Here is a 24,875-nt window from a genome sequence, read left to right as displayed (position 1 = left end):
ATCTTTCTAAAAAAATTTATTTTTTATAAATTGTAAATCACAAATATAAAACCAAATATGAAATAAATATTTCAGATTTAACAAACTGGAGATTGTTAGGCTCCTATGTAACTTCAAAATTTAATTTGAACCAGCACAAAATTTTATTTTTAACAGTGTTAATTATATTATAAAATATTTCACAAAAACGTCAGACCACATTCACTGACTTTCATCTACGTGATACCTGAGGGTAGGACATGTTTATTATAATCGTGCAAGATATCATAGCAGAATCAATCTTTATCAAATGAATGAATTTGCAAAGATTCAATCATTTTGTGTTGTTTATGTGAAATATTGAATGTGGTTTTATAAATGTTATGAAGATACATTGATATAAAATGAATGACAAGAACGCAAACAAAAATTTACAAATAATTATTAGGATCATTTGAATAATATTGTATACATATACAGTACAATCATATATATGTATAGCTATAGATAATTATATTTACAAAAAATACATAATATGAAACATCTCAATCAAGCCGAAAAATATTTGATAAAGATTGAACTACTTATCACAAATTGTACAAATGGACTTTTGTTTATATTTATACAATAATGAGCATTGTATACTGTGATGCTAGTTTCATTCAAACAATTTTCAAGTACAATAAGCACGTAGCTATATAATATAATGGAAGTACGTGTATATACTAAACAGTTACGCAGAATTGTTATTTAATAACAAACATCATTATGAAATAACTATTTCAACTTATCTTTGTACAATTTTTTACAATAACATTGTTAAAAAACATGTCACCCATACATTGTCATTTTTCCTTTTCTCATTACTTATAAATTTATAATTTTTATCAAAATTAAAATTTCATTACAAATATTTCTATTTAAAAAGTAAAGTTCTTTCTTTCAATCGAATACATTAAATTAGTTGTTAAATGTAACAACACAATTTGTTTGTTGATACCAATTAATAGAAACTACATTATCTTTAACCTTTTTTATGTATTAAAAAATTTTAGTTGTTTGAATTATATTTCAATAACAACGAATTGTAAAATAATATTAAAACATACATTATTTACTGCATGAATTTTCTGCATTCTGTAAAATATGGCAATGATGGAAGGATTATAAATTGCAGTCTTCCAGGAAAGGCCACTTGAATAGCATGAAAATCATTATCTTAATTCACTTTTTTTTTTATTGTTCTACTTAATCTTGTAATACGCTACGAATGTATTCGCCTGCATTACAATTATGGAAACAAGTTTATACAATAAATTTGATATATATCTCTTACGTGTTTTTTGAAAGTAAAAAATTTTCTTATTTAATTCTAAAATGCCACGTTATTATTACCTATTACATATTTACAAAATATCCTTATAAAGAGTCAACATTAATAACGTGAATTCTTTAAAAAAAATTGTCATAAAGAACGTTTGTTTTTTATCAATTCGAACGAAGTACATTTTGCTTTACAAGCGCCGGCTCTAAAATGAACCATGAAATTTATCTTCGACAGGAAGAGTTACATGTGAGAAAGTAAAAATTCTAAGTCCTTTATAGTCGACTATTCACAATTCTAAGAATAGGAGCAATGTCTCTCTTCGCTCTTGGCACAGCCACGCGAGTGATTTGTTTGATAATAAATTAAATTACTAGCATTAAGAATAAATTCATCAATAATGTGATGATGTAATATACATTGTAAGAATACTAGCAATAATGATCATGATGCTTTATAGCTAAAACAATTCATTCAATCAATTGTAATGCAACATAAGAAACGCCAGACAGCCCTTTTTTAAGACCATTGGAGTTATTTGGATAATTTGCTGATTACTCTTATCAAGGCACCGTTTTCATCTTTTAGCCTCTGGTTTTCACATTTCAATTGGTCCATCACCTAGAAAAGAAGAAGGTAAAACTATTTTGTGTCATATTTAATTGTATTCCTTACTAAAAAGAAATTTTTAAAAAATAAAGAATGAAATACAAAGGCAATGCCATTATAGAGTGGGTCAAATAAATGCTCACAAAATAAGAAAAACAACTCAAACAAAACATGGGACACAAGCAAGTACCATTGCAACTGGAGATTTAGAAATGAAAACAATAAAACAATTAAGTGCATTAAAATCAAAGGAGTAGTATATATAAAATATAACAAGCGGATATAATTTTAATGCTATGTAAAAATTTTACACACATATAAGGAATAACATAATTAAATTAAAATATTGAATTATATTTTATCAATATCTTTTGAACCTTTTTAGAATTTATGTATTTATAATTTTAATAAACTATTATATTTTAAGATCATGTGCAGAAATAAAAAGTAAAAGCGAAAGTAATTATTGCATGTAAAGCAATTTCTAATATATACCCCAATATCTTGGCTTGTTTAATACATATTTTTTATCTCCTGTTTCTAAGTTAATGCTCTTCCAATTGGATTTCTGGTTCTTATTGCATTCATAAATAACATTTATACCATTTTATTATGATTTTTAAAATAAATTATATCTTTAAAATAATGTAGAAAATATAAATATAGATTGTTTTTTATTGTTTGATGCAATCTTATATTTTAATTATTCAATTTTTTTCATGCATCTTACAAAATCTATTATTACAAATTTACTAGTAGACAATATATGAAGAGTGATATGTATAATATAAATCGGGCAATGAAATGTGAGTATCAAACAATACATAGTGCAATAAAATGTAACTTTACTCTGAACATGCTTTCTTAGGAAAAATGATAGTTATGTATATAAATTTTTAAATATTCTTAAATGTTTATATTTCCACAAAGTTCAAAAATAGTACTCAAAAGTTACAAAAATATAGCCGAAATAAAAGTATTTGTAAGTTTTTTTTTTAAATTAAACTGAAATTTTAAAACAGTCCATGTTCTATGGATTAGAACTATAAGAATTTCATATTTCTTAAAAGTTTTAAAACATCTTAAGTATTTTAAAACATCTTAAATTATATAATTAAAAAATTTTGAAATTAGATTGCTTATAAGAGCTGTTTTTAGAACTAAAATAAAGGACAGGCTGCGTTCTTTAATTTTGGGAAATAATCTGATTATGTATTTGATATTTTAATTTCTATTGACGTAACATTTGTATTGGTACAAATGATTTAACAATAATAAGATATCTGTAAATTTTATTAAACGTTATTTTTGTAAGAATTTAGAAATATAAAAAAAATATATATATATGGAAATCAATAAAGATGCACATACTGTAAGTATCATTAGTAAAATAGAGAAAAACGTAGTCTTATATAATTATAGCATAATATCTATTAAAAAGATTTATACAAGCTTTAAATTTTTGTACCATAAGCTGTTATAGATTCTTAAAATGAAACTATTTTAATGATCACAATTACGCGTAGTATATTTTGCGAAGCTGTATTGTAAGATAAGTCAGTGAGCGACATCGTTTCAACATTTTAATATTGCGATCAGAACGTAAAAATCGTAAGTAATCAATTAATTAATTAATATTGTACATGGAATACGATGTACACTGTTAACGCAGATGCTGTCATTATGTCCTTTACCTATTTAGTAGTATTGGTGAGTTTGGATACGACGCGGGTAAGTGCCCGATTTTCGGCTTTCAATCTCTCATTTTCAGCTTTGAGCTTTTGTAATTGCTGTAAACAGTGAAACAATTAGCCTAAAATTCGCTTGTCTTATAAAAGCCCCACCAGACAATACTATGTACTCTACCATCATTTATACATTAATAATATCATTTTCAATTATTAGCCAAATGTATAGATAATGTAAACCACACAGACTATAAATAAAAAAATAAAGTAAGAAAAAAATACAAAGTGCCAATTAAAATCATTATATTGCGTAAATAATAAGCGTGATTATTTGATAAGAAGTACTAAAAATAGAAGCACCAAGAAATGGCAAATAAAGAAAAGCAATGCATTAAAAGCTGCTTATACTTCTTCAATTTCTCTCAAATTAACCACTCCAGAAATGCTGGCACCTTCCTCTGTATTTAGTTATAACAATCAAAACGTAATTGTCAAAAAATTGTAACGTGCATTTTAACTAAGATCATGTATGTAATCGAAAAATGTATAGAAATATAATGATACATAATAATTAATGTTAAAATGTTTCAAATAATTGTTTAATTAAAATAATTTCTTGATATATAATAATATCTGAAGATTATTTTTAGAGAACAATGTACAAAACAGTAATTAAAATGTAAAATAAAAGTCTTTAATTCTTACCTTCAATTCTTCTTCCATTTCTGACAATTTCCTTTCCATTGCTCTCCTTTCCCTTTTCTCAGTTTCAGATAGAACTGTTTTATTTTGAGCACTTTGTGCTTTGTCCAATAAATTTCTGGCTTCCTTTAATTGTTCATCTGACCGCCTAAGCTTTTCTTTAAGTCTTTCATTTTCTGCTTGAGATTCTTCATACAATTTTTTATAATCTAATTCACCATTTTCAGAAGTTGTAGACTTTAGTCTTACTGACATAGAAGGTGCTTCTGATGATAGTGATGATATAGATCCTAGCCTGTTAGATCTCCCAGTACGGTCATTTCCACTCTGTAAAATAAATCCAAACAAAGGAGATGTATATAATTAAGTTAAAATAACTTTTACAAATTTCATAAAAAAATATAATACATTTCTTTTTATAATATTTTAATATATTTTCTTACAATGTATCCTTCAGAACTGGCTAAGCTTTGCAAACTAGAACTTCTAGATCCAATATGAAGATCTAGTTTTGTTTTTGTTTTATTAAAGCTTTTTGTTCTCTGTGCTTGTAAATGATTATTTGGATTAAGATTTAAATAATTATAACTCGTAGAAGGTGGTAAACGCAAAGAGTTAATATTTATTGGAAGAGTTATACTTCCATATCCTGATGATGTTCCACCATATGTGGTGTATGGATTTTGATAATTCAAATTACTTGTAGAATTTGAATAAGGAGTTTTTCTAAATGATTCATTACTTTTTGTAGTTTTATTAAAAAAATTTGGTAATCCAATAGGATTTTCGTTAATACCTAGCAGACCGGAATAACTATTTTGATTTAAAGGAAATAATCCACTAATACTTCGTGATCTGTTTCCAAAAATTGAGTTTCCATTTGCTGATGCTTGAGCTCTTAATCCTGCAGCTGTTGTTGGTTTTCCTTGAGATCTTTTTCTATAGGATGACATTGTTTATAAAACTGATAAAATAGCTTTAAAAATCGTATTACTTTAAACTATTTTTATTCTTTAATTAAATATAACTTCTTTACATAGTATTTTTTAAAGAAAGATTGAAATTTTTTAATAATTTTATAATTTAATGTTAGATCACTTTGTCACAATATATTCAGATATAAAACGATCTAGTTCTAATGACAGCAAGTATTTGACTGACGTAGACTGGGTGGAGGAACTTAAGACATCAGCCAGTTTACTCTAAAGCATCAGTTTGGTATGCTATTTATAGGTCACAGGCATAAACCTACACTGTTATAAAGATTGTGTTTTTTAGAATAAATATATTTCACGTTTTACTTTTGAGATATTTTATAAATAATTAAATATTGTGAAATATGTATATAATTACTTCATAATTCCTATAGCTTTAATTATAATATATCAAATTATATTAGAAAAAATAATTTATCTATGCAATAATTTGTAAATATATACAAATTTTGCAAATATACTTTTGATGTTATTCATATCATAAATATAATGCAAACTATGTAATTAAAATAATTATATTTTTGTGTTAAAAAATTTCGTATGTTATACAATATATATTACCATAAAATTAAACAAATTTGTTTCCTTTTATAAACAAATGTGTCCAGGACCATGCAAACAATAAATACATTCTTTCTCATCTATTCTAAATGTCAAAGTGCCATACTGTTGCAAATGTCAATAGAATATTTTTAGGTACTCTCAGGCTATGTTCATGATCAATTTTTTTACTTCTGTTTCTTATTTCGTTGCTTCAAACAAAAAGACTGCTTATTTATATATTATGAAATATGTTGAAACATTTATATAAACAAATACTTAATTTGTTGCTATCTGTGTGCATTTAATATACGTCATGAATTATATAAATTATTATATACTATGTATACTAATGTAATAATTTCAATAAATTTTGATATATTTTAAAGATTATCTATTTATAAGAGGTATAGTGTGCAATGGAATAAATGATGCAAAATTATACAAAATAGTACGAAAATAATATATGATTATAAACATGATTTTAAATATAAAATTGAGAAATCAATAAAGTTACAGTACTTCTATATGTGCAATTGATCTTAATGCACAGTCTGACGAGATATAGGAGGATAAGAAATGGGAAACTATTTTTAACGAAGCATGCACGAATAGAGGTTAATCTTCCCAGAGACTAATCCCAAAATAACTCAAAACGTCTGTGCTTCATGAAATTGCGTTCATATTATAATAGTTATATATAATGCTTACTAATTCAAACATAGAAACAATGTTAAAGTAAAAATATCTTATTACATATAAGAATTCGTTTATTCTAATGATGAAGTAATAAAAATAGATAATTAAATGTTTTTTCATTCTTTTTGGTTAATATAAATAATTTTTAATTCAGATTTATAAAAGTAGAAAACTTGTCAAAATTTTTAAATGTTATTTATAATCCTAAAAAAATAATAAGGTAAAATTAATTTATTTACCTCATTGTGGTTAATTTTGGACTCATCGTAATCTCCTCCAGCAGTTAAGTCTTGTTTCTCTGGATCGATTTCCTATAAAATATTCAGTTACTTGATTAACCTGCTTTATGTTAAACACATAATTTAAAAATATATAAAAAATGATAAACTCAAATAATTGAAATTAATGAAATAATAATTAATACTAACGTCCATATCAACATGGACAACGCCAGTAGATCTCCTTTTAGGTCTTCGTCTCCTTTGTATAACAGCTTGTGTAGCTTGTGCATTTCTACTATCATTTTCCTTATCTTGTTCTAAAACATATCAGCAGAAGTAGTATAAAAATTTTTATTTATATACTTAAACCTATATATGTAAGTATCAACGTGCATACCTTTATCTTCAGGTTGTTTTAACGATCGTCTAAGTGGTAATGTCACTGTTGTTTCTGCACTACTCGTTGCGATAGTTTCAACCGGAGCTGATGATGGTCTAGGTACACTTGTACCCGCTGAAGGTCTTCTCATATATGCTGTAGTAGTATCTGTATTAGATAGCGTAGTAGCTCTGTTATTAGCATCTTCTAGCTGGAACTAAGTAATACATTTTGTTCAATAATATAAAACTATATTACTACGGTATAAGTGTAATATGGATTATATCAAAATGTGAAAAAATTATTCATTAAATGATATAAACCACAAACCTTGCTTCCATTATCCACTTTCAATCTCCAGGAAGGTCGTCTTTCAGGTAAATTAAGTTCTTCAGAAGGTTTATTTGAAATTACAGTAGTAGGAGTTGCTGTTGTTATTGTAGCTGTAATCGAGGCTGTATTGCTGGTAGTGGTTGCAGGCTGAGTTATTTAAAAAAATATGAGTAAACAATTATAAAGCTTTCATTATTATTAAGAAATTTAGTATTTCATAAGTATTGCAGGTGTGCAAAATAAAACGTACACAATTATACATATGTTTATAAATTTACATAATAGTTACATATGGGATTAAAAAATTCTAGCACAATATGTACATCTTATAATAATTTAGTAGGATTTAGACATATTTCAAAGCCAAGGTAATGTATAAAGAGATTTACCTGTGTAGAAGATATTGTGGAAGGAATTTCATTGTTTTGTTGTTTCTTTTTTACTAATTGTTCTGCACTTTTGATTTCGTCCAATGTCACTCCTTGAGTCGAACGTCGAGTCTCTCTTACTCTTTTCGCGTGTGCTTTTCTTTGTGTTTCACTTTCCTCATCACGAACAGGAGGAACAAATGATCTAGACAGAAATTTACATTATATTGATAATTTACATTTTAATTATCTATACAATGTTTTCAAGTTTTACTTTAAATATAACAAAAATTTAAAAAGCATTAAATATCACAATAAACATAATTTACAAGCAACACTTACAAATATCACATAAAACAATTATGCCTTTATTTTAACTTAAAACAACTATTTTGTTATTAATTATATCAATCACAACCATCTGTAAATATTACAGTCCTAAATATAATAGTCAGAAAATAATATTGTTTAATTGTACTTATGTTACGTAGATAAAATGTATTTTGAAATATTCAACATGCCAAAATTTTATGTTTTTGTAAAATTAAGAAACAGTATGTCAATGAGGCACATGTTTCTTTTTTCTTTTTATGTCATACATGGTACTTTCGTGCACTTGAAGCTATGATCTTGTGTCACATCGGTAAATTTGCTGAGAAATAGATTTTATACAAAAAGAATGTACATTGAAAAATGTGATGCTACTTAAATGGCTGAGAAAATTAACTCTTATGTCTCAGTGGCAGTGTTTTTGAGTTTGAAATATTATCTTCACCAACAAAGACAAGGCAGTGGTTATTGGGACAAGTAATATTTTAGGATAAATATATGCAACTCAAATAAATAATTACACTGTAAAGCAAATTTTCATGCCACTGCCAATAATTTAATAATATATTATAAAATATGCAAAATCACACATTTCAAGAGAATCTTCTCAGGTCAAACATTAAGTACCCACTTGAAGAAATTCTTGAAGATATTTCCTGGACTTAGTTTGCTCCCTCCTGGTGTAGTGGGAGTTCCAGGAACTGCTACTGAATTGTTTGTAGCTGTAGCTTCCACTGGTTGAACACTACTCAGCCATATTAACAATGCACGTTGCAAATATGAATATATAAACTACGGTTTTAAATGTATTTTGTACATATTCTAGATCTCCAATAAGTGTTTGCAGTAATTAAGCTTTTAAAAACCTATCTTAGTTCTCTTGCATTTAGCAGATTCATTTACTGAGTTTTTAAATCTATTACTTTAGCTTAGAAATTATAGAAAAATACTTTATAAATGGCAGTTGCTTCCCTACATGAATTTGTTTAGAATAAATTTTTACTTTGTTTAATATTTACCTGCGTATTTGATTAGTTGGAATAGGACTTGTAGTAGTTGTTATTGTTGTGGCAGTCGTAGCTGTAGCTGTAGTAGTTGGCAGTGTACTTGACACTATTGTTTTGGATGTAGTTGTTGGTGAAAGTGTATTGCTTCCCTGTGGCAGTCTTGAGAGTTCCAAGTTTAATTTTGCTTCTTTTCTTCTAAAGTCAAAACAGTATAGTTGTTATATAATAGAAAAATACAATCTCATCTCAGTTATGTGAATTTTATAAAATCAGAATAAAGTTTAATATTACACTGTTTAAAAATTGTATACTGTGAAATACATAATACTGTGAGGTATACAATAAGATGGTTAATTGACGTTTAAGCCGTGCAAAAGCAGAGAATGCAAAAAGCTTACTTCGTACATTAATGATTGTAATATAATATGTTTATTATATGTTTATTATAATATTATAATATATTATTATAATATATACTGTTTATATATACTATTAATATATTAATATAATATATACTGTTATAATATGTTTATTATAACAGTATATGGTACAACAAATACACAAAAATTTTGATGCAATCTTATGAAAAATTATACATATCGAAAGCATTAATATATATGATGTACGAAATATGCGCACCTGTGGGTTTCGCGTAGAGATGCAGAACGGGTCGTAGTATTCGTGTGAGTAGGAGTAGCTGCGTTGCAGCAATGGAGAGTAGGGCAAGAAAACGCCTTGATTCGAGCTCGTAATGCCAAGTACTGCTCATAAAACCTGCATAACATGCATCATGCCATGCACACAACTACTCTAATTTTCTATATGCATAAAGCTCAGAAGCTACTATATTTAATTTCTGACGTGAATAATTTGTTAAATGCTTGCAGATTCTGATATACAAAATAATAAACATAAATATAAATATGCAGAATTATAAATGATTATAATATGAATAATGTATATATGATAAAAAATGTATGTATATGTTAACGAAATTTGAATAATACAAGAAATTCCAAAATTGTAATATCACAAACAATGTATGTTAAATTCATCTAACTTACTTTTCATCCGTTTCAAAGCTATGCGTTCTTGTCAATACAACATCAGGTTCCGTATTAAGTTTGTTTGACATGGTTGGCGATTTAATAGTTTTATCCTTATCTTCAAGCCCTACGTATACATAAAATAGAAGATAGTAATAGTATATTATAATGATGTAAAACAATATAAAGTATTTTTATAATATTCATAACTTACTCGAAGACAAAGTTGCTTCTGTATTTTGTACCCTATTTCTGAAAGAGCCTGATCGCCGCCAAGATGGTATAACTCCTTCTTCATTATCAGTCTGTTGTTTTGGAGGCATTATTGGAGCCTAAAAGAATCAAATTGCAAAAATTGATAACCAAAAAAATATATTGTTCAATTCATATATAAATATTACCTGATTAGGAACTTTATTAGCATCGATAGGAGGCGAAATATTACGCGGGGCTGTTTCTTCTCTATTTGCTCTATTTTTCTTTTCTGTAAAGTTAAATTAAAATGAATATAATGTAAATCAAATTAATTTTACATTATCTCTTTAAGAAGGAAGGACATCAATGGAATGTGCATCCATTTATTTCAATGGAATAGTATTTGTAATAATCAAATCTTAAAGTATTATTTTCATTATGAAAAGGAACAAGAGAGATCTTATAATATGTACATGCAACAGAATGTAATTTTAAGAGTATAAAAACAGTCTTACAGACAAAACTCACCATCATCTGTAAGACATGGAGAGTGGTTTGATTCGTTAGACTTATCAGATTGATTGGAGTAAGTGGAAGAATGTGAGTCTGAGCTAGTCTCAGATTCACCTTCACCATCACTCTCTTCCATATCTGTTTCACGTGTCGCTTCTGTCCATGCAGCATTGTTACAAGAAATACAAATTGCTGTTAAGGTAAGTAAAATAGACTTGCAAAACTGAATAGTGCGTAATATATTCTTCATAAGAAACTATTCCTACCTACATCAGCACTTCTCAATCATTTGTAAATAAATTTAAATAAATCTCTGAATTTCTCAAAAAAGAAAATGTCTAAAAATTTAATAAAATTCTTATTTTATCAAAACATCTGTATATACAAAATGATTGAGAAATACTAGGTTTATTTGCTTTAATTCACAGAGTGCTCTGGTAGTATTACTCTGCCACACATTTTTAAATGAAATTGTAAGTAACAAATTACAAAACATCTTTTTAAATACATCTTTTCTACACAATAATATCCATAGAATATCTAAGTTTAGAAAATCATCACCATTTAGTAACAAAATCAAATAATTTGCCAAAATGTTTAAATATAGACATGCAAATTAGCAAACCCATATAAGTAATATAAAGGGAACAAAACATACCAACATCACTATTTGTTCCAGTACTAGAATCTTCTTTATCAGACTGAATTTCTAATTCGACCTTTTTAACTTTATTTGGCGTCTCTTCTTCAAATGTTTCTACCGATTCTTGCATAGTTATAGTATTTTCGTTATTTGTTGATACACTGCAATATAATAATTCATACAATAAATGAATTTTTTTTTGTACATGATTATTAATTGTTTATAGTACAAACCGTTTCTTTGGTATAGTTGGCTGTTTCTTATTAATAATTTGTGGATGGTCTTTCATTAATAACTGTTGTTTTGCTTTTAATTCCTCCAGGGCTGATAATATAGATGAATCAGCAATGTCAAATGCAGTTTGATCCTATCAATGTAATGTTATGAAAGAGACAATTTTGGTTATTTAAAATATAAAACAATTTTAATATATCTTACAGCATAATTCTTAATGTCCATATTACAAAAATTTTCCACTAGAAGTTCACAGGCTTCTAATTGTCCCCAATGTGCTGCAGCATGCAAAGGTGTCCAACCATCAAAATCTTGAGCATTAACATCACACCTAGCTTGCAGTAATATTCTGAAATATCAGTGCTAAATTCAGTATATAACAAATAATAACTTTATCTAACATTTTTCTTTAAATATTTTTTTCTCTAATAGTTTATTCTAATAGAATCTGGAGACTCTTACTCCATAACGTCAATGTAGCCTTTAGCAGCAGCAACATGAAGAGCAGTGGCTCCTGATTTAGGATGGATTGAATCCTTGCCAGCTGCTCCTGATTGCCATGCTCTAGCATCATTTAACATTGATCTTTCTTCTTCACTTCTGGCTTGATCACAGTCTATGCCTATAAACCAAATTACAAAATATATAATTTTATAATAGTACTTGAATGATTACTATGTTTTTTTTATAGAAGATAATTATAAATACAAACCAGCTTTACTTATATGTTGTTGCAGCATATCTTCCATTTCAACACTTTCAGCAATATCAAGAGCTAGTTGACCATCATAGTTAACTGCTGCTAAATTACATCCTTTCTCTATTAAATATCTGTAAAATTATATTCTTTTATTTAAACAAATTTCTGAAATTTATTACTATATTATAATTATTAAAATGTTTAAATCATTAATAAATCATTAGTATTTTCAATATCAAAGTAAAAGCAATACTAACTTAGCAATAGATATAAATCCACAAGATGCAGTTGCATGCAATGGTGTCCAGCCTTCATTATCTCCACAATTGATATCAGCTCCTTTTTCTACTAAAAATTCGACCATATCCAGATCATCATTGATACATGCCTATAATTAAAATATTGTGACTCCTTTTAGTTAAATAAATTATAATTATAGAAATGGTAAAATATCTTAAAGTATAATATTTAACACTAACGACAGGATATGTAAAAAGTTACATAAATATTAATAAATACAGCTTCCAATAATATATTTACAAATACTTTTAAAGGTTAAACAGAAAAAGCAGGGAAAAAGGAAAGACAAAAATTTATTATTAATTTAGCCATAAGTTTTATAATATTTAAGTATTTCATATAATTGAATTCTGTGTTACATCTAATAGTTATAAATAATAAATTGTCTAATTGAAATTTAATGAAAATTAGAGGATGATGTCATATGTAGATTAAAAAGGACATTATGTATCATAACATTTTAAGACAGAGGACATAGAATACAGATGCTGCAGCCTCTGACTTCTAACAGAGAACTATAAATAGCATTTGATGCCTGATGTATTTTCACATTCTATTTTCGCAAATCCATGAAATGCCTAAACTTCCTCTTACTATCAGACTTAAATAATAGTAATAAATGTGATATATTTCATCTAAAATAATTTATTATATATGTATGTATATGTATGTACTTTTTAAGGTTAAATCATGTTTGTTATAAGTATATATAAATGCTTTATGAATGATTCTGGCTGAGTTTAGTAATTACATAACTTTGATACAATTCATTCAGTGAAACTTATAAACTGAATTTAATTCAGCAATAATATGAACAATAATCAAAGAACTTCTAAATAGTTATAATAATTTTGTTATAATATAAGTACTATTTGTCTAATAGAAATTTTATTTCTTATTGACATTATATTTAAGTGACAGAATACATTCTCACTCAGAAATATGATATTAATCATTTTTTCAGTACGTGATATTTATCTATTTAAATCATTAGAAAAAGATTTGAATTTCATACATACCTTTATTATAATTCGAGATTTTAAGTTTGTAATAAGATTTTAATAAATTAACTTTTTCTCTATTTTTTACACTGTGTATACATAATAAAAATTCACACATATATATATATAAAACATTACTTTTTTATAATATTAATATTAAACATTTTTGTTCATTGTAGGAATATATTTATTTTATTTTCCACAAAGTTATTTTTAACTTTATCTTAATTTCAATATATTTTAGCAATCTTGATAGTTTATAGTTGCACCTTGATATATTATTAATAACTTATAAACTAATATGTTCAAGTTACTTGATTAACAAAATAAATTAGATACGAACAGCACAATATTTACATTATTAATCAATATTTTTAAAAGAAACATTCCCAATTTGTGATATAAAACATATGCTCATTTATAAAATATCTAAGATTAAATTTTAGCATGCATTCTTCTTTGTGGTTTTAAATTTTATTTACATAGAACTAATTTTTTATTTGGTATTTGTGATATTAGATTAACTGTTACGTGTATAATTGTTATAAATTAAAAATGAAGATTAAATATAACAGAAATAATTTTATATATATTATATACATTCATTAAAGATAAGATAAGATATTTTTCAGTTGTATTTACTTTCTTAACTAACTTTTTACTTAATTAACTTTTATCAATGAAATATTTAGATAAATCCAAGCGCAATAATTTTGTTGATTTTTAAATTCATTTTCTATATACATAAACAATAGTCGTATAAGGGTGGGGATGAACAGTTTTGTCGAGTGTTATCAGAGGGAGTAGTTGTATGGCTTGAATTGCAAGAGATAGCGGAAGCACATACTTTGTGGTAGAACTACATCTGCATTTTTATCCTATTATTAAATGTGACATTGTAGGTATGAAAGAAAATTTGATCGATTACGCTTAAATTAGACAGCTGGAACATGTAGTAGCCATCTTGCATTAAGAATTAAGATTGAGGGGGGAAAACATGAGGAGAAAGCAAAACTGGGAGAACTCATTGTCAGTCGAGTTTGTTGTTGTGGACGTAATCGTATCGGAATGAAATCGTGCCATATAAACAAAAGTGTAAAAGAGTAATCGAAGAATTTTACTTGATGTAATGCTGTGAGACCATCAACATTTCCGGTGTTGATATCCGCCCCCTTTTGGAGTAAACGTACGACCTCTTCCTTGTCGCCTGCCGCGCATGCTGCCAAGAACACACAATCCGCTGAGAATTTAATTTTTCGTGCGACCTGACGTGGTTGAGTCGGTTCACGATTTGTTTCGGACTGTTCCCAGCGTTTGAGCTGTTCAGCCCTTTTAAATAGGGCTGAGCTCGAACGACTTTCGAGAGACATTGCCCGAAAACACGCACGACTGCACTCAAGAATCTTATAACCACTTCGCACACAGTCTTTTCTTCTCTTTCTTTCTCTTCTTCTCACTCTCTCCTTCTCTACTGCTTTTAGATCTCCACTTCGCCGAGGCCACTTCACTTCAGTTCACTTTGCGTGATTCGACACGCTGAAATGATCGTTTTCCACTTCTTACCTCCATATACAACTTAATCGCGGATCGCGTGTTTTTCCACTAAGAAAAATATACGTTCAAATTCGTTCTGACGGACTACGAAGGGAGCGGTCGGTCGCCTTCACCAGACTCAGTTACAGGACGGCTAGATTCGCGTGCTCTTTGCTATTCTTGGCCGTCCCGTACCGTGCGAGCTGTGTCGAAACCAGCGAAACAACCTGTAGTGTAGCCAACATTTTACGCTCTCATGTTTCTAGCGTTTCTTTTATTCTTCTATTACATGTAATTTATCATTAATATTTTCAATAATAATAGTATACTAAGAACAGCACTGTAAAATGTATTTCTACATGTAAATAGAAATAATGGAACTATATACAATTACAAAATTGTAAACATAATGGTACTATGTATAAAATGTTTTCATATATTTTATTGATTGTTTAGTCTTTAATATTATAATCTATCTTAATAGAACAAAACAAACAAAAGAATATTTAAATTTATAAATCTATAGCATCATATAGATAAATAATCGTTTAAATAAATCATGCAAATAAATAGTTTTAAAATAAAAAGTAAACATTAATCAGGTACGTTGCTTTGATTTTGTGTCGTAGGCATAGTTACTTTTCCTGTTTTGAAGTTGACATTTGCTTTTTTATCTTTCTAGGGCCATGAAATCATTTAGATTTTCGTGAAAGTCATTCTTGGTTGAGGTTAATAATAGTTCTTGCTAAAAATTATAAGCGAAACAGCTTAAAGTGGTGTTAAAATAAATAATTTGTGAACAATGAATACCGAACAAATCCTCGAATACGACATTAAACAATGTTTAAAATTGATAACAGTTGGTAAAGATATAGACGTTACTGAAGGATGGACCAGACTTAAAAAATTAGAAAGTGAGCCCATATATGAACAGTTAAATAATTATGAGACTATTTTACGAGAGATACTCAACGATGAGATAAGAAATGTACAAGAAATTCCAAAGATCATGATTTGGTTTTCAAAATATTTAATGGAAAAACCATTTTCTATTCATCCAATATCAAATGATGTTGCAACAATGTTAAGGAATACAGATATCAGTGATATGTCTCATCTGACAACGATACTTCAAGTATTATTAGAGCACAGTATCTATTTACCAGACTCTGTGAGTCATTCGAAACTCTGTGAAGCAGTTGTTATTAGTTTATCTACTTTTGTAATGCCATGTGATCCAAAAAAAATTTCTGAATTCAATGACAATGCTACTAAAGTACAAAACTTCCTAAAAGTAGTAAGGTCAAAGTCTAAGAATATTGAAAATGATAACTTAATTTTCATATGTTTGCAAACATTGTATAGAATAATATCTGATACAAAACAAAAACAAGATCCTGGGCCTGGTTTGGCTGCTGTATTACAAGTGGTAGAACCTTCTATTATACCACAAGCTGTTAATTGGATTCTTTCAGAATCTCAGTCTGATGCCCAACTAGCTCAAGCTTTAAAAGTTTTATGTAGTTGGCTTCCAAAATGGATAGGTGATCGACTTAGTATTTGGATTATGGAGTTTATACTTGGCTTAGAAAAACGGCACAAATATTCCATACTTATTGAAGTCACAAAAGCAAAACTTGATGTAATGTTTCGTGCTTTATCAGTACCTGTATTTCGTCAAAATGCTTCCATAATTATATTTTATATATTAAAAAGACAAGGATCTCCATCCTTGTTTCAAAATATAGTAAGAAACACACAAATGGTGATATCTTTTTTTCTAATGAAAGAAGATTCTGAATCAAGTAAAGAATGCATACAAAATTTGGTTGATATCATGAAGATACTTACATTAAGATTTTCAAATCAGCGTGTCTGTAATAATTTGGAAAGCAGTTTTCCAGTACAGCCACGAATGCATATTGTTAAAGAAGTATGGAATGAACATGTTTGGGTAGATGAGATGGAAGAGATTGAACCAATAATTGAATCACCAAAAACACATTTGGGGAAAGTTGGACTTTCTAATCTTGGAAATACATGTTATATGAATAGTGTATTACAAGCATTGTTAATGACTAAACAATTTTGTTACGAAGTATTAATGTATAAACCTATGAGCAAAGCTGATGATCAAGTTGTACTTAAAAAGTTGCAAAATTTATTTGCTTTGTTACTATATTCAAAGAGGATTTCCTTGGCACCAACTGAAATTTTATTGGCTTCACGTCCTGCTTATTTTCTACCAGGCCAACAACAAGATAGTTCAGAATTTCTCTGGTTAATATGTTGCTACTAATTTAATGTTTATTTTTTATATTAAAATAATATTTTATAATTATTATTTTGATAATATATATTACTAGCAAATTATTCCAATTATAATATTATAAGCAAATTTTTCATATTAAATAATATATTTATGATGAAATATGTTTAATTAAAATACTATATTGTGTTTTTTAACAGTCATCTTTTAGATCTTTTACATGAGCAAGAAAAGTCAACTACCATAAATGTTGAAGCTAATAATTCTAATCTTAAATACAAGGATGATAGAGAGATAAATGATATTTCATCAATAAGCGAAGAAGGAGCTAGTATTAAGCGCTGGACAACTGAAGAAGATTTAAGTGGAAGTATTGTATTAGAAAGAAAAACACAATCATTAGCAGATTTTACTCAAGGTAATCTTTTTTAAAGTAACGATATTATTCTAAGATTTAGTATTAACTTTACATTTTTGTTTTTATTGCAGGAGAAGATTTGGCACAAGTACAACAACTTAGTGATTCACATTCAGATTCCACAGATAGTGGAATACAATCTGTAGGTGGGGAAGATACAAATACACAAGTAGCTCTTGTACATAGAGTATTAGGTGGAAAATGTAAAATCACGTATCAGTGTGCTCAGTGTGATACTAGTTCTCATAATACAGATAAATTTCGTGATTTACAATTGTGCTTCCCAGAAGAGATTCAAGAGAATCAGGAAGTTTCTGTACAAGATCTCATCAATTATTATCTTACACCAGAGAAATTGACTGGTGAAAATAAATATCGTTGCGATAAATGTATGAAATTATGCGATGCACAAAGAATCATAAAAATTTTACATGCACCAACATATTTAATTTTAATATTAAAACATTTTCGTTATGATTTCGATACCAGATTAAGAACGAAATTACGCCATAAAGTGATGTATAATGAAACTATACAAATGCCAGTATCTACACCACTGTGCACATCTACAGAAAGTTATCAGTTGTATGCCGCTGTTGTTCATTCAGGTTATAGTATGGACTATGGCCATTATTTTACTTATGCTCGCGATTCTAAACAAAACTGGTACAAATTTAATGATAGTTATGTTTCACAAACGACGTTTAATGATTTTAAAGATCTGAAACCACCAGACACACCGTATATATTATTTTATGAAAAAAGTGTGCCGTTTGAAGGACTTTATGACGAAGATAAACCTGAATTATCGACATTAAGTAAACATTTACAAGAATTGGTGGCAAACGATACTACAGCTTATATCGAAGAATTGAGGCATCAAGCCGAAAAACCTCAACGCGGACGACATAATTCAATGTTATTTCGGAAGAACGAGAATTCCGATGATGAAAACCCTCCACCTAGTAACTGTCGGGGTGCAATTGATATGCCTGCGAGTCGTTTCCTTTATTAAGTTATTTTAACATTTAAATATTATATTCTTTTATAAAATTAATTGAATATTCCAGGTAAATTTGTAATACATTTTCCTTATGTTAGTAAGAAAAACAGAGTTCCTTTATAAGTACAGTGCTATTATACCAATTGGTGTAAACTCATTCAAGAACGGTATTGTATTGAGAAAATTTCTACATATTTGTTTGCTGTCGTTCAAACTTTCTCAACAAACTTTCTGATATACGTTGTTGCTGTATATGTCTATATGTTTAGGACAAATTTGTATATGATTGTATATTTCGCAATTGTTTTTAATATTTAAATAATATATCGAAAAAAATTGTTAACATTAATATTGCAATATTAAAACATTGTAAAGTATATATAATGAGTATTCGCGAATAGTACTTAGCACTTGTTTCTTACAAGTTTGAAACAGTCTTTTTAAAAAAACAAAATGTCAATGAATCAGTTCATAAAATTACGAAAAGAAGAATTATTACATTGTTATTATTGGAAAGTGTATTATAAAATTGTGATGGAAAGAGAATACAAACTCAGTATTTTATAAGAAGTTTAATGTAATTGGCTGTGTTTTTACATAGTGTATGCATACAGGAAACAGTATTTACGTAATATTCGAAATACTATCAATTTTATAATCATACTTTTGTCACGTTTTCGCACACAATGATTTGATACCAACTTGAACAAATGCCTTTTGTCATGTAAAAAACACACGTGTTATGTGTTAAACAATTTTATATTAACATTCATTCTGGCTTCTAACATTCATTATTCGTAAATTGCTAAATATATTGTACATACATTTATAACAGACTTGACAAATGGTAGTTGTATTTACATAATTGTTATAAAATTAGTCAATGGGTTTGAATTTCTGTTAGTCGTGGTTAGAATTGTAAAATTAAAAGAAAAGTATAAGAATAATAGCAGCTATATCATTGTAAATATATATATTTTAATTGTAATTATCTTAAAGAGAAAAACTCCAAGCATTACAAATCTGTGATAAATTTATACTGTCAAATTGATATATTAATTTCTTAGCTCAGTATTCAACAGATAAAAAATACACTATCTATCTTAATTTATAATTGACATACTGTAGTGTACAATATTTACTAGGTTTTATGTATTTATAAATTTCTTTAGACTGGGCATGAATAAATTATTCAAAAATATCCTTTTGTTGTAGACTTAATAAGTTGTATTTATTGCTCATTTAATATCTGTTGTTCTAGAAAACAACGTAAAGAGAATACATGAATATTATGTCTACTTACAGGGTAAAAAATAAACATTCGATTAACATTTTATCGCATAATTATATTGTAATTATTAATGAGATTATTTGCGTGCGGTGCAGCCATTTTCTGTTCATTAGTTTAATAATATAGTAATGTAAATTACGTGTGAAAGACTCACTAAACTATAGTTAGAAATAATAAAACGATAACCTACGATCAACTGAGGCACATGATTTTTTATTATCCTACTACGTATTTATATTTTACTGATATTAGAAAACGCATAAATTGTCAATATTTAATTTACCGTAATATTGGCATTGCAATGATTTTATCTCGACGCGCCGCGTCATAATTGAAGATATATCCTGCTTGATAACAACGTACTCATTCAGTGATTAAGAATACATTACACGGATTTCACAAGAAACCATCATCTGCAACATTCTAATTGTTCAACCGATCTTTTAATGCTGAATTATCCATTTGTTTTGTGAATATCTAATTGAAACCATGAAGAAAGTGTACTTAGCTGTCTTTGCTAGTAAGTTGTGTCAAATATGTATATTATTATATTGTTTTTTTATCTTTATTCAGTGAGATTAACTTGTTAAAACATTAGAGAAAAAGTAAAAATATAGAATTTCATACAGAAATATTTCTAATCGATGATTACTAGGTAATCTAGGCATGATATCGTTTGGTCTATTCTTTGGCTGGTCATCACCTTCATTGTCTCTTCTATTGCAAGACGACAGTCCTATACCATTGACCGTGCAGCAGGCTGCATGGGTATCATCTATTTACACTCTGGCTTCAGCTGTGGGATCGGTGCTTTGTAGTTACGTTGTAAATGTAATTGGCAGGAAGACGACTCTAGCTTTCGCTGCGATACCAGGGGTGATAGGATGGATGATGATAGCTCTCGCGACATCGGCATGGGTAACTTATTAATATATTTCTACTACACACAGAAGCAACAGTGAAAAAGAAAATAAGGGATACGATTTTCAATGTTACGTTCAATGTAATCTTTTAATTGATATAACTCCACAATTATTTTGCGAATTCACTGTTTGATTTCTGTCAGATATGGCTAATGCTTTAAGCCATGCAAACAGATATGTGTCGACTACCGGTTTCAATCTGCAACGCTAGAACCGATATAGGCTCGATACCTTTCTTATCAAATATTTTAAAGTACGTATATAAAACTGTCATTATTGACAAAGAACTCATTTTTATTCTCCAGGAATTGATTGCAGGCAGATTCGTTTGCGGGTTAAGTAACGGATTTGGATATATATGCGCTACTATGTATATAGGTGAAATTTCACCAGCTAATATAAGGGGAACATTAACGTCCACGTTAACTGTAGCTGCGAAATTTGGTCTGTTCGTTGAATGGGCAATAGGCCCGTTTCTCTCTATAAGAAATCTTGCACTCGCATCATCATTGATACCGATCCTTTTCTTTGTCTCTTTGATATCGTTACCAGAATCTCCGTATCACTTGATGCGTCGTGGGAGAAATCAGGAAGCAGTAACGTGTCTTATGCAATTAAGAGGAGCCACGGATGTTTCTAAAGAAATGGAGATGATCGAGAAATCCATTAAATACGACCTATCTAATAACACCGGATTATGGGAATTGGTCAGCGTCTCGGGAAATCGGAAGTGCGTTTTTATTTCATAATTGGCAAAGTTGTAACAAATTTTCAGGGAAAAATAATTATTGAACCTTTGTGAGATCTGGTAGTATACGTAATAAGAAAATAAATCTTTAAGATATTGAATCATTTTGAAAGTTTCTGTAGAAACAATTAGGATATAGCTCGATGAGCTAAAACTAAATGGCTCAAATTTTTCTTGTTTTGTAGAGCGTTGATAGTTGTGTTGGGTCTTTTTGTAATTCAACAGTGGAGCGGAAGCTTGGCAATACTTTCGTACGCCGAATTAATTTTTAACGCGACGAAAAACCAGCTTCAAGGTAAATACTTGACCATGATATTGGGTGGCGTACAAGTGATGTGCGCTGTGATGAGCGCGTCTATAGTGGATCGGTACAGCAGAAGGACTTTGCTTCTAATTTCTACGTCCGGCGTTACCATCTCCACCTATCTCATTGGTTTATTTTTTTGCCTTCAATACATCGAAATGGATATTAGTGAGATCACCTGGTTGCCAGCTGCTGGATCGATACTTTATATCGTCACGTATGCTTTCGGCCTGGCCGCACTTCCGTTCACTATGATGAGCGAAGTTTTCCCTACGAACGTTAAAGCGCTGGGCAGTACGATTGGAATGCTGTGCTGCAATTGTTGCGCTTTTGCCGTAACCTTATCTTATCAAAGTATCGTGGAACAAAACGGCATATACGTCGCGTTTTGGCTTTTTTCTTCGATCACTGCTTTAGGCACCATTTTTATATATTATTGCGTCCCGGAGACGAAGAGGAAAACATTGCAGGAGATACAAGAGCAGTTGCATGGATATAAATTGTAATAAAAGTTGTAAACATTTTTTTTATTGTACATTGAAATTATCATGGAAATATAAATGCAATTAGGATAAAAAAATCATGCATACAAATTTTTTAATCCATACACAAGATTCTTGTAACTCGAAATAATGAAGAAGATACATTAATGCTATATTATAAAAATTTAGTTATATGACAAAATGTCAGTGAGGATTAGAACAATTATGATTCAGTGAGGTAGTTAGGAACATTTTGTTATCTCTTGAAAAACAGTAATTATTTTTTTTTTCTTTATTTGTTCGATTCACGTTAGAGAGTCCGCAGTTTATATTTCAGAAAACATGGCGAGCGGAACATATATTCGATCGATAATAGTAGGTACGTAGTTCTATTCTATATTTGACGTATCATACATGTGGTTCGATATATCCAATCATTTTCTTGCAGTGAATATACTTACGCTTAATCTGGGCATTCATCTTGGATGGACGCCCTGGTTGATAGAAAATTTGGAGAATGCAAATTCGTCACTGAATGTAACGATCGACCAAATAACCTGGATCGCCTCAATCCCACAAATTGGGGATTTAATTGGTGGATTCATAGTATTTCTTGTGGGAAACCACATAGGCAGGAGATCCATGCTATTCTGCTCTCTAATACTGCTTCTCTTTAGTTGGATGATGCTTCTTCTGTATGACACAGTTTTGGTATAACTATCGAACAAGACACTTTTTCATTGAACGTATAATAATTATTTCTTCAAGATAAATTTTTTTTTCATATTTTATCGATAAATTTAAATAATCATTATTTTCAGGCAATTTATACAATACGAGCAGTCATGGGTATTAGTGCAGGAATGTATTTCCCATTAATATTGATATATTTTTCCGAGATAGCGCTAGTGAATCATCGTGGTATGGTTACTTCCAGTCAGGCTTTTTCAATGAAACTTGGAGTTTTATTAATGTACATACACAGTGCTTTCGTGCCGTCAAAAAACACATTTATTTTTCCAACCACGCTAGTTGTTCTTTCGGGACTACTTTTGCTGACTGTGCCAGAAACGCCATATTATTTGGTGCTCCATAAAAATTACAAAGAAGCAAAGAAATCTTTGACGCGACTTCGGCAAACTTTTGAAGAGAAGGAAATACAAATGATCGTAAACGATACGGAGAACTGCGTGGCGAAATGCAAATGGAAGGACTTATTTCTCGTGTCAAACAATCGAAAAGTGCTTCTCGTTGTTACTTCCATCGTCGTCACGTCTCAATTTTCTGGCAATGCTATAATCTTGGCTTATATTAACGACATCTTCATTGCGTTAGGAAAAAAATCAAGCATGAAGTACGTATACTTTTAAGTTTAATCATCTGACGTGTCTTTGTCGAATATGCGATTTAAATATTATTTTATAATCATGGAGAATGTATAAATATATTCGCGTTAATAATTAGAGTCCATGATCTAAGAATTATGTTTTATTTATGTTGTACAGACTCTTAACTAGCTGTACAGGAACAATCGGATGTGTGAGTACTGTGTGCACCATGCTGTTAGTAGATCGTATGGGTCGCAAAACTATCTTCCTTGTATCGGTTATTGGAGGTGGGATATCTAGCTTCATCATAGGGACATGTAGTTTTCTTTTGGAGAAAAATTATCACGTGGACGTTGTAAGTAGTATCGCAGTAATCGGTATTTTTCTCTTCGCATTCATGACATCTTTGGGTCAACCGTCCATCATGTATGTTCTTACTTCCGAACTTTTCGCCCCGAATGTGAAAATGTTTGGTGCTGCGTATCAATCATGCTTGAGTACTATTTGTCTGTTCATAGTCAGTAAAATGTTTGGCATTGTAATGAAGGAGATCGGTATGTACGTGATGTTCTTTGTATTTGTGGGTTTTACCATCATAAATGTTTTGATTATCGCGTTTCTACTACCTGAAACGAAGCGAAAGACTTTCAGGGAGATTCAAGACATTTTAGGGAATAAAAAGTCTGCCTCTGTGTATGTAATTCAATTTCGTAATAATACTTCGTTAAGTACAGAATAATGTCTTATTCGGCGCTTACAACTTCATCTTT

The 24,875-nt window shown here is 29.0% G+C and overlaps 4 protein-coding genes across 12 annotated transcripts; 3 read left to right on the top strand and 1 right to left on the bottom strand.

Annotated features, from left to right (window-relative positions):
- On the bottom strand, positions 1-15,581 carry LOC126867091 (protein phosphatase 1 regulatory subunit 12A-like). 9 transcript variants are annotated; one of them, XM_050621232.1, is made up of 22 exons: positions 14,928-15,581; positions 12,763-12,893; positions 12,518-12,636; positions 12,268-12,427; positions 12,010-12,154; positions 11,805-11,938; positions 11,587-11,732; positions 10,944-11,120; positions 10,622-10,704; positions 10,435-10,552; positions 10,239-10,347; positions 9,814-9,948; positions 9,187-9,369; positions 8,799-8,912; positions 7,859-8,042; positions 7,467-7,616; positions 7,155-7,353; positions 6,965-7,074; positions 6,776-6,847; positions 4,306-4,629; positions 3,607-3,702; positions 1-1,924 (listed from the first exon to the last, which is right to left on the bottom strand). In XM_050621232.1, the coding sequence occupies exons 1-21, from the start codon at positions 15,174-15,176 to the stop codon at positions 3,607-3,609; spliced, it is 3,138 nt and encodes a 1,045-aa protein (XP_050477189.1). In that variant the 5' UTR covers positions 15,177-15,581; the 3' UTR covers positions 1-1,924. The 9 variants fall into 9 exon arrangements, with proteins under 9 accessions (XP_050477189.1, XP_050477207.1, XP_050477197.1 ...); XM_050621250.1 differs by having other exon boundaries at positions 10,944-11,084; positions 14,928-15,580; XM_050621240.1 differs by lacking the exon at positions 3,607-3,702.
- Positions 15,582-16,021: 440 nt separating this feature from the next.
- Positions 16,022-20,521, top strand: LOC126867123 (ubiquitin carboxyl-terminal hydrolase 35-like). Its single transcript, XM_050621317.1, has 3 exons — positions 16,022-17,619; positions 17,809-18,026; positions 18,098-20,521. The coding sequence occupies exons 1-3, from the start codon at positions 16,142-16,144 to the stop codon at positions 19,039-19,041; spliced, it is 2,640 nt and encodes an 879-aa protein (XP_050477274.1). The 5' UTR covers positions 16,022-16,141; the 3' UTR covers positions 19,042-20,521.
- A 138-nt stretch (positions 20,522-20,659) lies between these two features.
- Positions 20,660-22,804, top strand: LOC126867239 (facilitated trehalose transporter Tret1-like). The gene is made up of 4 exons (XM_050621484.1): positions 20,660-20,840; positions 20,976-21,238; positions 21,549-21,973; positions 22,177-22,804. Exons 1-4 carry the CDS (start codon positions 20,810-20,812, stop codon positions 22,799-22,801), a joined length of 1,344 nt encoding a protein of 447 aa, XP_050477441.1. The 5' UTR covers positions 20,660-20,809; the 3' UTR covers positions 22,802-22,804.
- A 315-nt stretch (positions 22,805-23,119) lies between these two features.
- Positions 23,120-24,860, top strand: LOC126868642 (facilitated trehalose transporter Tret1-like). The gene is made up of 4 exons (XM_050624354.1): positions 23,120-23,156; positions 23,226-23,488; positions 23,599-24,131; positions 24,283-24,860. Exons 1-4 carry the CDS (start codon positions 23,120-23,122, stop codon positions 24,842-24,844), a joined length of 1,395 nt encoding a protein of 464 aa, XP_050480311.1. The 3' UTR covers positions 24,845-24,860.
- Positions 24,861-24,875: the final 15 nt, after the last annotated feature.

This window comes from Bombus huntii, chromosome 1 (genome assembly GCF_024542735.1).
Source record: "Bombus huntii isolate Logan2020A chromosome 1, iyBomHunt1.1, whole genome shotgun sequence".
In the NCBI taxonomy this organism is placed as follows: Eukaryota; Metazoa; Arthropoda; class Insecta; order Hymenoptera; family Apidae; genus Bombus; species Bombus huntii.
The sequence above is the reverse complement of the archived record's forward strand: the minus strand, read 5'-3'. Positions and strand labels throughout refer to the sequence as shown.